This window comes from Kogia breviceps, chromosome 2, assembly GCF_026419965.1.
Source record: "Kogia breviceps isolate mKogBre1 chromosome 2, mKogBre1 haplotype 1, whole genome shotgun sequence".
Taxonomy (NCBI): domain Eukaryota; kingdom Metazoa; phylum Chordata; class Mammalia; order Artiodactyla; family Physeteridae; genus Kogia; species Kogia breviceps.
Window position 1 is genome coordinate 164,021,623 of NC_081311.1, and position 16,730 is coordinate 164,038,352.

The following is a 16,730-nucleotide window of genomic DNA, read 5'->3' on the forward strand; positions in this document are numbered from 1 at the left end:
TTAAAACAAATACAGTAAGAAAGACCCTAAGTGGAACCATTTGAAAAACCAGCAGGGCTTCCCTGGTGGCGCAGTGGTTGCGAGTCCACCTGCCGATGCAGGGGACGCGGGTTCGTGCCCCGGTCCGGGAGGATCCCACATGCCGCGGAGCGGCTGGGCCCGTGAACCATGGCCGCTGAGCCTGCGCGTCCGGAGCCTGCGCTCCGCAACGGGAGAGGCCACAGCGGTGAGAGGCCCGCGTACCACAAAAAAAAAAAAACCCAGCAGCAAGGCCAAAGGTAAAGGGCCTCACTGGGGCATTGAGTCATTTCTCTGTAGGCGCTCACACCATTGCTTCTGGGCTCTCTGCCTCATGCCTTTCTCAATAAACTATGCAGTTGATGAAGGGCTAGTGTTTCACCAAACACACCTTCAAATAACTCTGAAAAGTAGGACTTCTCCTTTAAAAGAACAAGGAAAACAGTTGGAGTCCAGTAAGGAAGGTGGCACCTATCACTGGACCAGAGACGGTGAGTTTGGGATACCCCACGTATCTTGGTGAAGCTGAATCAAGGGTGATGCTCAGAAGATGGCAAATGATGGCCTGCAGTCAGTCAGGATTCAGCAACAAACCCATAATTTTTCTTTCTAGCCCACCCAGTGTTTTCAAAACAGGAAATTCCACACAAAAAGTCTAGATTTGTAGCTTCTCTTGAAACAGTGGAATTCTAGCAAACCTGGGTCTGCAGTACCATCTGGTCTCCATCAGCTGCAGCTGACTAGCTGTTTCTCCCCTCAGACAGAACATGTCCTCTCTATTTGCCACAGTCCCCACCACTCCCTATTATCCACACCTGGGCTCACTTCACTTGTTTTTTATATTCCTGTGCCTGTAGACATTTGAGTTTGCATCTGGTAACCTACACCAACAGAGGAGTTTCAGACTCCAAATCAAGCGTTTCTTGATCACTAATGGGTTTGAAATTTGGGGTGGTTTAGAAATTCCAGTAAATTCTGCTGTTATGCCCTTGCTGATTTCTTTCCCTAAACCACAAATGTGGGACTATAATAAACCCATATGCCTAATGGTTCTGTAAGTCATCTTATGACACTGTTATTGGGGTGCTAAGTGTGACTCTGGAAATATATACTAAGCTTATTTGATACATCCAAATTATCTTCAAAATACAAACCGTGTCCACACCAGGATCTAAAATTCCTAGTCCAAGTTAATGCGGAAAAGAATCAATTGTTAGTCAGCTCTGAGATTAGAATGGGCAGAAATGGAACAAAAAGATCTACATATTGTAAAGGGAAACAATTTAATAGCTTACCACAGAATATCTTCCAGGTGAGTTCCCGTGGGGACTGAATCAGGCAGTGAGGGCTCATTTGTTGAGAGATTAATTTAAGACCAGCATTTTCAGGTTTGGGTGTATGTGTGTTTGTGTGAGAGAAAACAAATCAAGACAAAACAGCTCACCAATTCCAGACATTGTCTGTGGCCATAGGCAGCAGCATAATGTATGCTATTGTAGCCTTCCTTGTCCCGGATAGACGCATTTGCATCATGTTGAAGCAGAAACTCTAGACATCTGTAAGTATAAAGATGAGATGTTATTTCAGAAAACATCTCTGGACCAAAAGGGATAATTAATATAAATGTTCTCTTATTATGAGTGTTCCACAAAGCACTTTGTGAGTTGAATTGTTTCTTTAAAAATCCTACAGCAATGAGGGTTTATGTACTGGATGTTTTATGTGTGTTTTCTGCAGCTATCTTTATTTCAGTTTAAATTTTTTTTTTTTTTTTTTTTTTTACCAAGCCACGCAGCATGTGGGATCTTAGTTCCCTGACCAGGGACTGAACCTGCACCCCCTGCAGTGGAAACGCAGAGTTTTAACCACTGGACCACCAGGGAAGTCCCCTACTTCAGCTTAAAATAGCCATTCTAGAATTCAGGAAAAGCTTTAGGAACTAGAGGGTAATTAAGGTTTTTTTTTCTCTTCTCATCTTAAGGTACAGAACCTGCCTGTCATCAAGATTACTGAATAATAAGTTTTAGAGCTCCACGTTCAAAAGACAAGTTCTCAGCATAATAAAGCAGTGGTCAAGGCATTGCAATGGGATAGACCTCAAGAGAGGGGTGTTTGTTTTTAACCTTGCTACTGGAGACTCTGAGATCAAAAGGTTGGAAAAATAAATAAAATAATAAATTTTATAATAATAAAATTAAAAATAATAAATAATAAAAGCCTTTTCTGACAGTTGTAATTTTTCTGAAAAAAAAACACCATCTTTGCAATAGGTAAGAGGAAGGGGAGTGGTGCCACCTCTGCTGAAGAGCCCCAGACTCCAAGACACAGGTACTCGGGGACGTAATGTGTTCTGTTCAGGGCGTGTTGCAAATGGGACCATCCTGCTGGTCAAAGAGGGAAGAACTAGACAGGGAGCAACGTTCCACGATTTCAGTTTTATTTCTGTAACAGTGGGACAAACATGTCCTCTACAAGGCCAGGCTGATTCAATTTCATACTCAAATTAAACCTGTAAGATCCTAAATATAAACTTGTATATTAAATAAGACCTCCAATGGATAATTTCTATAGTTGACTCAAAAACCTTAAAATGACACTTACCTAAGACAAAAGGAGTAAATGAGTCACACACACAGAGGGATATGAAAACAGACATTTTAATTTCTAGAAAACCTGATGAAAGAGAAATTTTTTAAACCAAATACCTACATATCACATGATTCATCCATAAAATTCTCTGCAATAAATCAAACTATTATTGGAGTGCTGATATATCAGGCTGTCTTTGGTGATTTATACCTTAAAAGGAAGTCTTTTTTTATTTTTGTAATTAAATGCCCATGGACTGAATCCTAGGTGTGACTCATTTTAAACTGAATTTGGCTCTTGACATAAAATCACTCAGTAGGAACAGCATTCTAGTGGACACACAATTCCCAGCTTCTGAAAGGATTATACTCTAAAAATCAGTTGATAAATTTAATATGTAATTTGGAAAGTACTGGGATTACTCCCAAAGAGCTATTTAATGCAGAATACAGCTGAACTATAACTGTCAACAGTACTATTAAAAATAACAACAATACTACAGAACGTGAATATTCTCCACATTGTTCCTAAGGGAAAATGAAATCCAGTTTTAACTGGGAATGCTTATCTTCTTTACCACCCAGGGCCCTGACTAGTAATTTTGGCACCTAAGCTGCAAAATCCAGAGAGGCACATTAGGTCAGGGGTGTATTTGGACAAGGGGAGTAGCATTTCATTGCATGAAACAGATCGCCAGCAGGCTGGTCCCTGCCTCTCCTGCTCCTTCCCTCTCCATCAGATGTACAGAGGGCTGCTCTGGCCCAGGGCAAGCTTGCATTTCACTGGAGAAGGGAGCATTTGCTGAGGTGGCTTAAAATTCTCCCGCTGCGGAGCACAGGCTCCCGACGCACAGGCTCAGCGACCATGGCTCACGGGCCCACCCGCTCCGCGGCACGTGGTATCTTCCCGGACCGGGGCACGAACCCGCCGCGTCCCCTGCATCGGCAGGCGGACTCTCAACCACTGCGCCACCAGGGAAGCCCAATTCTACAGTTTTTGAATACCATTACTGTAAGTTTGGAATATTAGGGCAAAACCGTTGTTATTCTGATTTACTCACAGCGGTGTTGCCTGTGCTCACCCCAGGAACAAAGTTCTGTCCCCACAACTTGCCCTGGGGCCTCACTTTCTAACCACACCTTTCCACAATGGTCTGGACACGGGAGGAGAGCCCAGTGCGCAGCTGGAAGACCCCAGAGTGGACATGAGCATTCAAGTCCCAGAGAAACGGGTCCCTCTGACAGCAGGAGAAGAGAATAAGCAAGTTAAGGACTGTGTGTGTGCAGACTCTGAGAGCACTACATCCACTGAGTCTCACGGGGGCGGGACACAAACTGTGGGCACTGGTTATTCAGGTGTTCATTCATTCAACAAACAGTTACTGATCACCAGCTACCTACTGGGTGCTGCACTGTGCAGGGCACAACCTTCTCACTGCCACTTCCAGTGCACGAAGGGCTCTCAGAGGAGGAAGCATTAGGGGTTCCCACGTTCTCCACGGCCCTGGGTGCTGGCAGTCACGCCACCACAGTAATAGCTGAATCTCTGTCAGACACCAGAGCAGGGCAGGTGGGATGAGGGGTGACAGAGCAGCTGTCTGCAGGCAGCAAGGAGCTGTTTGTAAGTTGATGGGTGTGTTCTGGGGAGAAGGGGAGAGTACAACTGGTGCATTTCACACCAAAATCTCAAAACATTTATTCATAGAATCTGCTAAATAGTTATCCTCAGGTCACAAAAGGAGAGCCAGAGGCCCTCAGAGGAGGCTTAATATGTCCCCTGAGGCACACTACATGGCCGAGTCAGAAACCATATTTAAGGTACCTAGTCCTAAAACCTGCTGACCAATCACAGTGATGGCCACGGCAAAGGTTTCAATTTTGGAAAGAGTTCCTTGTGTGAAAACAGCATATTTGAAGGATATATTAAAAGAACAGTTTCTTCTTCACCAAAGGCAAGCCCACATCACTTCTGCAAGAGCCCAAGTGAGACCCCCAAATAGTAAGGCTGGCCCACGCGGCCACCCAGAACAGCAGACAAAGCATCAGTAACTACACCTTGTGCTTAAGACGAGAAGAAACTTACAATGCAGCTTCCTTTTCTTTCAGCTCTCTGGCTCTTTCAAGTTCTTCGGAGTTTTCATGGGCGTTTCCTAAGATAGTCTTACTTCTCAGCATAAGGGAAAGAAACAAAATTACAATTAGTGGCAAAGTTGCTAACGATTTTGGTGCAGTTTATATCCTAACAATTTCTCCCCCAACTCAAAAGAAGCAAGCGTTACTGATTTTTCATGGAGGATATACATGGTTCTCCCCAAGGCCATCCTGTAAGTCTCTTCTCTCCCAAGGAATCCGACTGAGAACATGACTTTCCTAAAACTTCCACCGAGGTATCAGTGATTAAGACAGCAATCATGCTGCCCACCCTTCCATGAGTATTCTAAACTCCCCATGGAAAGAGGAAGTGACTAGCTTAAACTTCCCTGGCTCCTACAACATTCCTTGCTGCCTCCTTGGCCGTTGAGTATCTCATTTATCCAGGAATAAATGGGTTCCTAAGCACCCCTTATCTGCCAGAGCAATTCTTCACCATCTAGGATTCCTCTGCCAGCTCTTAACAGATGAAGTATACTTGTCTCCCATTCTATTCCAAGTGAATAGCATAGAGCTTGGCATATAGTAGATGCTCAATAAATGTTTGTTGAATTAATAACATGCGGCCCTGGGATCCTGAGGCTTCAACAGTCTTGCCAGTATTATATGAAGGAAAAAAAGCTGTGTTTTCCAAACTGTGGAAATATGGATCATAATCCATTACTGACTTGTGAAATCAATTTAGCAGGTTGAAGTCAGTAGGTTTTTTTTTTAATGAAATAAAAGTATATCAAAATGCATCCCACATAGCAAAAGTATCTATGGTCTTATGAAATCTTTGTTTCCATTTTCCATACATATGTATAAAACATATACATAGGTTTTGAGTGTGTGTACTGGGTCGTGATGTAAAATGTACTGCTTAGTGTGGGTCACTGTCTAAAACATTTGAAAGCCATTGCTTTACAAGAAAGGGAGTTAGTACTGACCCAGAAGCAACTCCATAGCACAGGGCAGCAAATAACTCAATAGTTCTCCAAACAGGATCGCCGAAAAGTATTCCTATGAAGGAAGGCCTGGTCCTCAAGTCTTTGAGAACAATCTCATAAACTGTGGGCACCTCTTCCACCGTTTCCCCCTGAACTGGTTCACTTAATTCTGCTTTCCATTCCTAGCCACCTAGAATCCAGATATGATCAGGGTACCCAACTTTCTCTACTCCAGCTCCTGAAAGAGTATTCATGCCCAGGTTTGGAAGAACAGTGCCTATTTTAAAATACTGATGCTGCATTTGAAGACCATTAGGATTATGCATAGATGGATATTTTTGACACATGACATATTTATTAGCAAATGTAAGTTTTACAGCAAATGAAGCATGTAAGTGGTGATGATGAAAACCGCAGTATATGACAAAACAAATTACGACAGATTTTGAATGAATTGAAAACCTGAGCTTGACAGCTCCAGTTGGCATTCAAGCCAAAGAACAGAGAGGAGAAGTAATTGTGCAGTGACACATACTAATCAAACATAAAGAGAGCAGAATGGGAAACCCGGGGCTAGGGATGAAGCAATTCTAACTCCTTCAGGTCTGGATGAAAGGGATTCTTCATTCACACTCTCTGTGAGGCGGTATGAAGAAAACTTAGCAACCTCCTCCCACCTCCCCCACCCCGAGGGGAAACAGAAGTAAGGCTGTTTTTACTTTCTATCCATGTCTGATGCGGCAGCATAGTGCAAAGCGGTGCGGCCCCAGTCATCAGTTTCATTAACGCTGGCCCCTGTGGTCACTAATGTCTCAATACAATGGAAATGACAATTTGCAGCTGCATAGTGCAGAGGGGTCCTGAAAAACAAACAGCAGTCTATTACTTCATTCAGTCTGCAAAACAGACGCCCATCATTAGCACCAGCACAGACAGCAGTATTCCTAGGGGTGTTGGCTCTCAGTGTGGAGGCCAAGAGACATGCCTTTCTCTGACTTTATGTTAGAACGAAGGCTACAAAGATGGTGGCTTCAGACAAGGCCACCCACCTGTAGATCCCTCCTTTCTTTCCATTCCTAGTGCCTATCCTGGTTCAGGTCTACATTACTGCTCCTTTGGACTCTTGCAATACCACCCCTTTTGGCCTCCTTCGCCCTAATGCAACTTCCATGTAACTTTTACTTGGCATCAATGAAGAACTGGATTTTCTAAGGTCCAATACCTACGTATAACAAACCTGTACTAAAACCTTCAGTCCACCCCAGTGAACAAAGCCTTGATTTTTTAGTTTGGAATTGAAGACTTTCCCAAGCTAGCCCTGGTCTATCTTCATAAAGTATCTCTCTCCCCCCTAAATGTGTCCAATGCTGTTTCCAAACTGAATGACTTGAGGTTTTCTTGATTGTGTCCTCACTTCCTCCACCTTTCCTCATGCTGTTTTCTTCCTTGTACCAGCTAGTATTGTGGCATGATTTAGCTATGCATGCAAAGGACAATTAAGGTAAGAAAAGTTCTATGACCCATCCCAATAGCCAAAGGGGCTACAGGTGGCGTGTGTGTGTTTCACGTTTTATTTATTTATTTACTTAAATTGGGGTATAGTTGCTTTACAATGTTGTGTTAGTTTCTGCTGTACAGCAAAGAGAATCAGCTATATGTATATATATATCCCTCTTTTTTGATACCTTCCCATTTAGGTCACCACAGAGCATTGAGTAGAGTTCCCTGCGCTATACAGCAGGTTCTCATTAGTTATGATTCATGTTTTAAATGTGTCTAAAGATTTATCCCAAAATGAAATGTTCAATAAATACAATAAAGTGCTCCAGATCTTGTGACCAAATTCTGGGTTGGAAGGGCTGAAGTGTTCTACTCTGCTACAGACAGAATTTTCTAAACTATATCCATGTGGGAAATTACATATTTTATAGATATAAATATATATGCACATATAAAATATGTAATCCTCCACATGGATACAGTTATATATATATATTGGAAGGATCAGAGAAACAATTGGCACTTCTAAACAGAAGCAGGGAGAGGAGATTCTTTCCTTGTGCCTTGTGCCTGCTTTGTTGGTGTAGAAGGGGTTTCCTTCTGAGAATGGAATCTCCCCAGCTAACTTCCTTGTTTACCATTTCAACATAACACGATTTCCAGATGGACTGCTCCCCACTCCTTTTATTTAGGCACTTGAAGCAGAGCTCCCTGTTTACATACCTCCCACACTTGTCCTTTTTATGGAAATCTGCTCCGCTGCTCTGCAAGAGTTTTATACATTCCACATTACTAGAAAGACAGGGAAAACATCCTTAAGATTGTGGAGGTCAACTGCTGGGCTATCTTCAGAAAGAGCCGTTTTCTGCAGAGTGCACGCCCAGATGAAACGAGAGCACTAGCTTTAAATTCTGCTAACACAAAAATAACCTGAACACATTAGAGTAATACCATATCATAGGGATCTAAAGTTCCCACAATTCCTTTTTCAAAGCTAATATATCAATACATTAGAGAGCTTGATGGAACATTTTCAATTCCATGACTAAAGAATTTATTGATTATTACACGATGAAACCTTTCACTGTTGGTCTCATCATTTACCCTAAAATTCTCTTTCAAAACCATCAAGAGTTTATGAAACAACCCCTTAAACCTCTAATAATTTCATGTCACCTTTAAACAATAAGCCAGAATGGATGAGCATTACCTTTTATCACAGCAGAATGAATTCACTATGATAACCATTTTCGACCCAGACTCTCCTTAATGGAAAATAAAACAGCAGCATTTCCCTGTCTTGGTAATCTAGGTAAATGAACGTGCAGAACCAAGGCCGAAAATGATGTAATGGAGCGTAGTGATCTTCCAAAGCTTCTTTGTCATTTGCAGAAGCAATAAATCATGTTTAGTAGAGAGAAAAGAACCCACTGAAGTGCATTTTCCTATTGAAGGGCATATAGCTAAATACTAATCCTAAAGGGGTTTCAGACATGAATCCAGAATGGTTTGTTGCCACTTTCTGTACAGGTCTGATATTTTTTTAAATAGGGACATAAAAAGAGACACTCATCCATCATTGTTCTAAACTTAGGATGCTAAGAAGTGGCCTAGGATTTATGACTTTATTATCGTTTAAATAAGAAAAATGATCTCATTAATGATAAACGTGAGGAGGGCTCTCCCCACCCCCTTCCACCCTTTATAGCCACCTTTCACAGAGAACTAGTGACAAGTTTAAGTCATAAAATATAAGAACTTTATGAGGTCATTAAGTGTTGGTGTAACATGTCAGCTGATGTAAAGCACCTGTCTCTTTGAGCCAAAGGATCAAAGACAGAGACAGATCCAAGTTGCGTGGCTCAGGAAGTTCATACGATTTGAGGAAATGGGGTGAGGAGAAGGAGGTTCTTTTTTTAAAAAAATAATAACAAAATTATGAATATAAAACTAGATAAAAGACTTTGGAAGGGAGCCATGCAAATAAAGGGCCCTAAAGCTTCACAGTCAATCCACCTCTGTTAAATAGGTAATACCTTTGGTCATATACAGTTGACACATGGAGAAGCACTGCTGTTCCTTAAGACTAGGAAACTGATTAAGAACCAACACCTTACCCAAACGAGACCATCCAAAGGAAACCATGTTTGGCCAATGTGTGGTCATATATCAACAATATATTGATCAGAGCCTTAATCTAACCACTGATATGAAAAAGAGTATCTGATGAAAAATTCTCTTTACAACTTAAAAAAAAAAGGCAAGGATTAATTCACGTTTTGCCTATCCTTTGGGTTTCTTGACCTTTGTTCACATTTAATCATTATAAGGACTTAAAAATCAGTTTTGAAATAAGGACCAAAATGTCTGTAAATGAACATGAATTAACTCAACCCTGGATTCCCTTGATCATCAAACCACCTTCCAGCAACGAAAGAGGAAAAACTTAGGAACAAATCTCAAATTATTTTCTTTTGGTGGAAGAGGTACCGAGTAAGTATATATTCTATAGGCTAAAGACCTACAATTTAAAATAAGAAGAAAAAAAAAAAAGAGTGAGAGAAGAGAAAACAAAAGAAAAAATATTTTCTATATGAGATGGGCTAACACTTTTTCTTTGGAAAAACAAACACATGAGTAATCTGGAAATTCAACATAGTGATATTTGGTATTGGAGAAAGAGTTCTTACCCGTTTTACTAAAGAAGTTGCCTTTGATCCACAGACAACTTAAGTCAGCTAAGATGAATTAGTAATTAGGCCATAAGATAACAACTAAAACTGTTAACTACTCACCCTCCTGCAGCAGCAGCATGAAGGCACGTTCTTCCAAATTTATCTGGGGTGTCTATTTCAAAGCCTGCAGACAGCACGTGCTCATTACTAAACAAGGATACTATGCTATACTTTTGTCCTAGTTAAACCACAAGAAACATTGCAGAGACAGAAAAATCAGTTAGTAGAAAAACCAGAACGCAAGCCACTGTAGTCAGAAAGAGGTTGTCATGGAAACGAATGGTAACTGCTCAAGCTTGGCAATTTTACAGGAAGAACCGTGAAGTCAAGAAGAATTTATTTTCACATTCAGCCCTGGGTGAGCTACAGCCCCATATTTCAATCCCAGGATAGAAATTTATGAAACCAATTTGAGATAAGTAGGGCAATAGACAGGCAGACAGAACACATGGAGAAAACATGGAAGGCAAAGGAGTAATCGTAGCATGCTAGAAGAGATATTTTCTTAAGTGTATTATTAGCTTTCAGTTGGTTTAAGATTTGGGAAACGTGCTTTCATGCAGGGGTTATTGTTAAACATGCCAAAAGCCGTGAAAGCAGAATCAATCATAAGAACTTAAAGGAAAAAAAAAAAACGCCTCTGGGATATCTGTTGAATGAATTCTTAAGCAATCTTCGCCTTGCAGACCTCTATCACCTTTGAAAGCCAGGAACTTCTTAATGCATGGAGGTTGGCAGAAGCAGTGATAAGAAAGATTAGCAAAGCTCCAAACCAGAAAGAATTTCTTGGGTCCAAATAGACCCGCATTAAAAAAATAAAAATGAAACCTAGCTGGAGGGGTATCAACCACAGCAATTTTTCAGAGCTCAAGGAGTGGGATGGTAATTTGACATTTTCTACCATTAAAACATAGGGGATTTGGCCTTTTCCCTTTGTTGAAAAATATGAAATGTTATGCCATCAATTTAAGCCTCAAAGATGTTTTCTCCTTCTTTGAGAAACTTCCTGTAAGCTATGGCCATCCCTGCCTGCCTCTCTCACGCTGGATCACGTGAGCTTTAACTTGATAAACAGACAAGACTCTCATTCTGGGGTAGGAATACTGACATTCAAACAGCTTCAACACCATGAGCCGCTGGGAGCTGTCACATGCAGTTAGCTGTGGACACAACTCATCCTGCCAAGTTAGGTCATGGATGACACGAAGCACAGGCAGCCCCTCATGCTGACCAGACACCTGAAGCCACACGGCTCATTTACAGGACATGTTAAGCCTGATCTGTGGTAATGGAGTTACTTACCTGATGACAATAACTTTCTGCAGCAGTCAGAGTGAGCATTGAGGGCAGCTAAATGTAAGGGGAACATGCTATGGATTCCACACCTGAGGAGGAAAAAAACAGAGCAGCTCACAGTAACAGATCTCAAGATACCCGCAAAAGGGGGGATGATCTTTCTATAAGTTCTCTGATGAAAATGAAACCCATGAGACCTTGCTTAGGGACTCTTGGCTGAAATAATTATGCAATCATTTCTATCTTAAAATAATAAAGTCCTGGACCTAAACCACAACGAAAAGCCCATAACAATAGGAATATACATTTTTAAGAAAACATTTCACATAAACAGTGACTCTAAGCATTTAAAATTAATTTATTTTTCTTTCAGCTTAGCAATTTTGTCCCATTCATTCACTCATTCATTCATCTGTTTAACACTTTATAAACATCAGATACCATGCTAAGTGCTGGAGAAAACACGAAACTGACAAACCCTCGACTTTGAAAAGCAACCTGTTTTATTCCTTGAGTTGATAAACAAATATTAATTATTGACCTATTATGTGCCAAGCACTTTGCTAAGAGTTAATAAGGGCTGTATTACTGGAAATAAAATTTTGGATGAGAATTAAAACTAATGTTTACCTTTGGCAAGTGAAACTTCATCTTCCTAATAGCCTTTTATTTTGCATGTTAACCCACACAAGAATAACAGTCACAAAATAGTTAATAGTTATCTTGCATATATTTCATAAATCTAGCATATTTTCCCTGACAGCATTACAGAAAGAATCCACAATAGGACTTCTTAGACTGACCCCCCCTGCCATAACACAGTCCCTGGAACAACCCCCTGAGAGACAGGCAGCTTTCTGATGGCAGTGCTTTTTGCCCTTAGAATTAAATCTTCCTCTTCCTGCCCATCACCTCTCCTCAAACAAGGACCCAAAGTCAAAGTCGTGAGCTGAATTGTAGTTCAAAACAAACAGCATCGTCAGGAGGTTCCTGTGTACTTAGAAGCGTGTTAGTGATCATTTCTCATAACATCTCATTTTATTCAAATAATATATTTCAGATTTTTGCAAATCCTCTACATAACACAAGGAGTATGAGACTATTTATATTTACACCTGTAGCATGAATCATCTAAGTTTCTTCCCTAGCACAAAGTGGCCCGTTTCCAGATTCTATGCTGAATGAAAAAATACATATGATTTGAATTTGTTGAGCTTGAGACACATGAATTTTATTTGCTATCTCAAAAGTTATTATGATGTGCGTGAGTATGTGAAAGTATATACATGTTCACAGATAGTTCATGGTATTCAGTGTTCTGCAAAATTCGAGTCTGCTAGCAATTAACCACCTCTCTCTTTTCATGTAAACTTCTTTTTATTTGTTGGTGTTTTTGTTCAGTCTTCCCTCTGTTTGTTTTCCTTTCCCTATATGGAGATTTCCAACCCAGTGTATACAATAGCTGGCATCCGTCAAGAGATGCAATTTGCCCGTCTTCTGGGTAGTGTCACGCGGAGGAGAACTGCTTGTAATTGCGTCTCTTGTCATTTACAAAAAAAAAGAGAAAATTCTGAAAAGCAATCGCATCAGTGACAACCTTGATGCTCATGAAAAGGAAGAGGGAATTGGGGGATGGGAGAGAAGCTTCTTATTTGTGCTATTTATATTGTTCCCTCCCTATGCCAATGAAACACACTAATTTTTTTGATGTATAACATGTTTCAAAAGCTCTTTACTAAATGGAACTTTAAGCTAATAAGATTTTACCTATCCATTTTATTTGTTTGGGGGAGTTAAGGCAAAAATCTTTGATTAAATATTTCTGGACATTTGCAAGAAGAAAATGGATAGACTATTTTCTAGGATGGTTGTGAGTTCCTGTAAGAACATGCCTAAAACAAGGAGTGGATTTCTCAAGATTTCTTTGAGTCTTCCTCATTCTTTTATACATGTATACACAAATATTTAATATGTATAAAAATATAAATACTTTTAGAATTTTAAATATTTTCTAAATACATACACATATTTACACACATATATACACACAATATTTATGATATAGTTTATATAGGTACATAAAATAATACAAGCAAATGAATTAGAGAAAAGAGTATCAAACTCTATAATAAAACAATTTAGAAAAACATGAAGTATGAGATACTTTAACAGCCTCAGTATAACATATTTCATAAACTTCATTATTAACACTTCTAACCAACCTTACCATTTAACACCATTGTCTTTAGTCTACATTAGCTAGTAATTTCATTTTTTTCTGCTGCTACTTATAAACCTGAGAAAGTAAGGGAGGCAGAACTCTAAAAGACCTAGCAAAAATTCTCTTTGATACATATTTTTCATTCCATAGTTAATAAAAAGTCACTACCTCAATGCAGGCTTTGAAACATATTAATTTAGACTCAAGTACTATTGGCATTTGAACTTGAATACGATGCTCCGGTTCAAAGAGAAAAACTAAGTACCAGGCCAAGATGGGAAACAAAATAAAAGTAGAATTCAGAATCTCTGAATCACTTCAGAAATGATTCATGCGTTTCAAAATAAAATTTCTCCTTTATTGTTATAAAATAAGACTGCTTATAAAGAAAGGATCTTAAAACCTTTAGCAGGAAACTTAGGATTTGGCTGTCTCAGTCAAATAAGCAGCATTGCTCTGATTTCATCAGGTCTACATCAAGGAAGATCAAGAAAGATGTCAGATAACACTAAACTTAACAATGCATAAATTACAGGAAAGGGAAGACCAATTCCAGTTAATTTGCTACATTTATTTGAGCAGTCATAAAATTAATGGAACATGTTTGTATTAGCTATTTCTAATTTAGCTGTTAGCTGGCATCTCCTACCCAGTTATCTCAGAATAAATGAAGTCAGAATAAATTGCAGAGAGCCATCAGAGGTGAGGAAAGGGTTTTTGCACCATTAGAATATCAGTTTTTTTAAGTTTTCCCCTTGGCATTGGGGGACATGGCTGTCCCTTTCCATATCCAGGCTTTTCTAGAGCCTTCCCTTAGGCCATATGGTAAAAAACACTGTGGTTAAGGTGATGGGGTCAGAACCTTTGGGTTTCAGTTCTAGCTTTGCCATGTGCTAGCTATTTGATCTTTGGCAAGTACATAATGGTTCCCTCACCTGGAAAATAAAGATAGTAAGTGTCAATCTTATAGAACAATTGTAAGGACTAATTGAGATAATGTGCATAAAGTGCTAAATAGAACATCTGACCCACGGTTAAGCCTTCACCATACATGTTAGTGGTATTTTTGCCCTTGCAATTATTATTAGCTTAGTTGGATAAGCAGCAGTCTGTGAGGTTTGAAGTGGTAATCGGGTTGTACTTCCTTAAAATCAGGTGTGTGATTCCTTAAAACCCAAGAATGAAGTGTGATCAACTAGCATTTCTGTTCTCTCTATATATTTCAAAATGCTTTACAATATTTATCTCTCAACTCTCCCAGGGAAGGTGGGATTGGTTTAGTTTTGCCCACCAAGAGGGCGAGACAAAACATTTGATGATTTTCGATCATCAAATGGTTTTATGATTCTTACTCAAGTGATCAAACCAAACCCTAAAATAAACTTCCTGTTAATTTTACCTATGCCATTCCAAGTATTTATCACGCACCCTTAAGTTATAGGCACTTGGGATAACTGACAACAATGAGGTCTGGTCCTTGCTGTTTGTGACCTACAGACATTTTCAGTGGTTCCTTTTGTATCAAGTCCAAACACTCTAACGTGGCTTACAAGGCCCTTTCTGGATCTGACTGTTGCTTATCCTCTGTGACCTTCTGTCCATTCCTCCTGGAAGAGCCAGGCTCTGCCCAGCCCTAGGTTTTCACATGCAGGGCCCCCCTGAAACTCTTCCCATTCTCTCCTGCTTCTCCCAGTGTTTCTCAAACTACTCAGTGCATCTCTGGGGGTTGCTAGAAATATCTTAGGGCTTTTAAGAGGTCTCTGTGGCAGTTTTTAAATTGTCTTTTCCTTTTGATGGTAATCGAAAACAGCTGGCATCAAAGCATATTTCAGCTCATCTGAAGGACCACCATATCACCACACACCTCTGTCAAATTTCAGCGCCCACATTTGTACTTAGGATCACAGCTGTGCTGAGTAGTCTGAATTTAATTGGCAGGAGCTAATGAGAAAAGAAGGTGGACTTAACAGAAAATGAAATGTCTGAGTCTAGGGAGGGCCAATGATAATGTAGCACACTGAGCCTCCTGGATGTGCGGAATTTGGCAGTAGTCTGAATAAAGGTCTCTGCGTCGTAGGATGGGGTCCACTGCCCACCCCACTTTAAGTCACTGCAAAACCTCCACTCCCGGGCTTCCCTGGTGGCGCAGTGGTTGAGAATCCGCCTGCCGATGCAGGGGACACGGGTTCGTGCCCCGGTCCGGGAAGATCCCACATGCCGCGGAGCGGCTGGGCCCGTGAGCCGTGGCCGCTAGGCCTGCGCGTCCGGAGCCTGTGCTCCGCAACGGGAGAGGCCACAACAGTGAGAGGCCCGCCTAGCACCAAAAAAAAAAAAAAACCTCCACTCCCATGGTGTGTACTGGATCCTAAAGACTCAGCACCTTAGCCACCAGGACCAAAATCCCATGCAAAATGTGAAGTGTCACATCATCCACTACAAAGGGCAGCAAACCTCCTGCACAGGATCCAGACAGCCGAGGATGGAGTCTCACTTCTGCCCACTAGTTCTGTGACCTCAGGTAGGTAACTGAACCTCTCTGTGCCTCCTTTGCTTCACCTGTAAGATGGGCATAATCACAGCACTTACCCCATGGGGTTGTCGTGACAGTTAAATGTAACCTCTCAGAGTGGGGCGTAGCATAGATAAGCACTCATGAGTGTTTGTTACTATTGTCCCGTGCAGTTAATGTGAACGTTGGTGGTTTCTGTTTGCATGTATTTTGTAATTTTTTTTGATTTATTGCTATATTAGAGTCCAAAGCCTAAGGAGTTTCTATCTAGCCTTATATTTATACATATTCAAACATTATAATAAAAATAATCTAAGTTGATGCTTGGGATCTGAAAGACTTTCAATGACATAACTAATCACTACTTGTCCTACAGGTTAACATCCCTCTTCCTGGAAGCTTTGCTGGCCCTGCTATCTCCCACATATGTTTTCCTGAATCCCAGTGGCACCCGGCGACTGTTCTGGCATCACACTTAGCATGTGTGATTGTCATTGCCTGTTTAATTCTTTCCCCCACCTCCGTAGGCTATAAGTTCCTTGGCAGAGAGCTCTGTGACCCCAGAACCTGACACAGTGGGTGACACTTAACAAGCTATCAACAGATATTTAGCGAATATAAGAATGTCAGAACCAGTTACCTGTAAAACGACAATACTGCTAATTCTGCTGCAATTGAGGCAGAAAAAGCAGTGAGAGCATAATTGGTAAGATGGAAGACAAATTAAAATCCTAGAGACGAGCACCCCAAAACTAACAAAGTTAAAGAAGAAAAAACCCAATG

At 40.6% G+C, this 16,730-nt stretch overlaps 1 protein-coding gene across 7 annotated transcripts in view; it reads right to left on the reverse strand.

The window, feature by feature from the left end:
• Positions 1–16,730, reverse strand: part of ANKRD44 (ankyrin repeat domain 44) — a 323,674-nt gene that overhangs the window by 85,300 nt on the left and 221,644 nt on the right. For 4 of the 7 annotated variants that reach the window (XM_067026492.1, XM_067026494.1, XM_067026491.1 and 1 more), the window contains exons 11-16: positions 11,224–11,306; positions 9,982–10,045; positions 7,910–7,978; positions 6,406–6,546; positions 4,690–4,773; positions 1,463–1,574 (exon numbers count right to left, since the gene is read on the reverse strand). In XM_067026492.1, coding sequence (XP_066882593.1) covers positions 1,463–1,574; positions 4,690–4,773; positions 6,406–6,546; positions 7,910–7,978; positions 9,982–10,045; positions 11,224–11,306 — 553 coding nt within the window. The remainder of the gene's footprint in view (positions 1–1,462; positions 1,575–4,689; positions 4,774–6,405; positions 6,547–7,909; positions 7,979–9,981; positions 10,046–11,223; positions 11,307–16,730) is intronic. The other 3 variants (XM_067026493.1, XM_059054291.2, XM_059054289.2) reach the window with 1 other exon arrangement.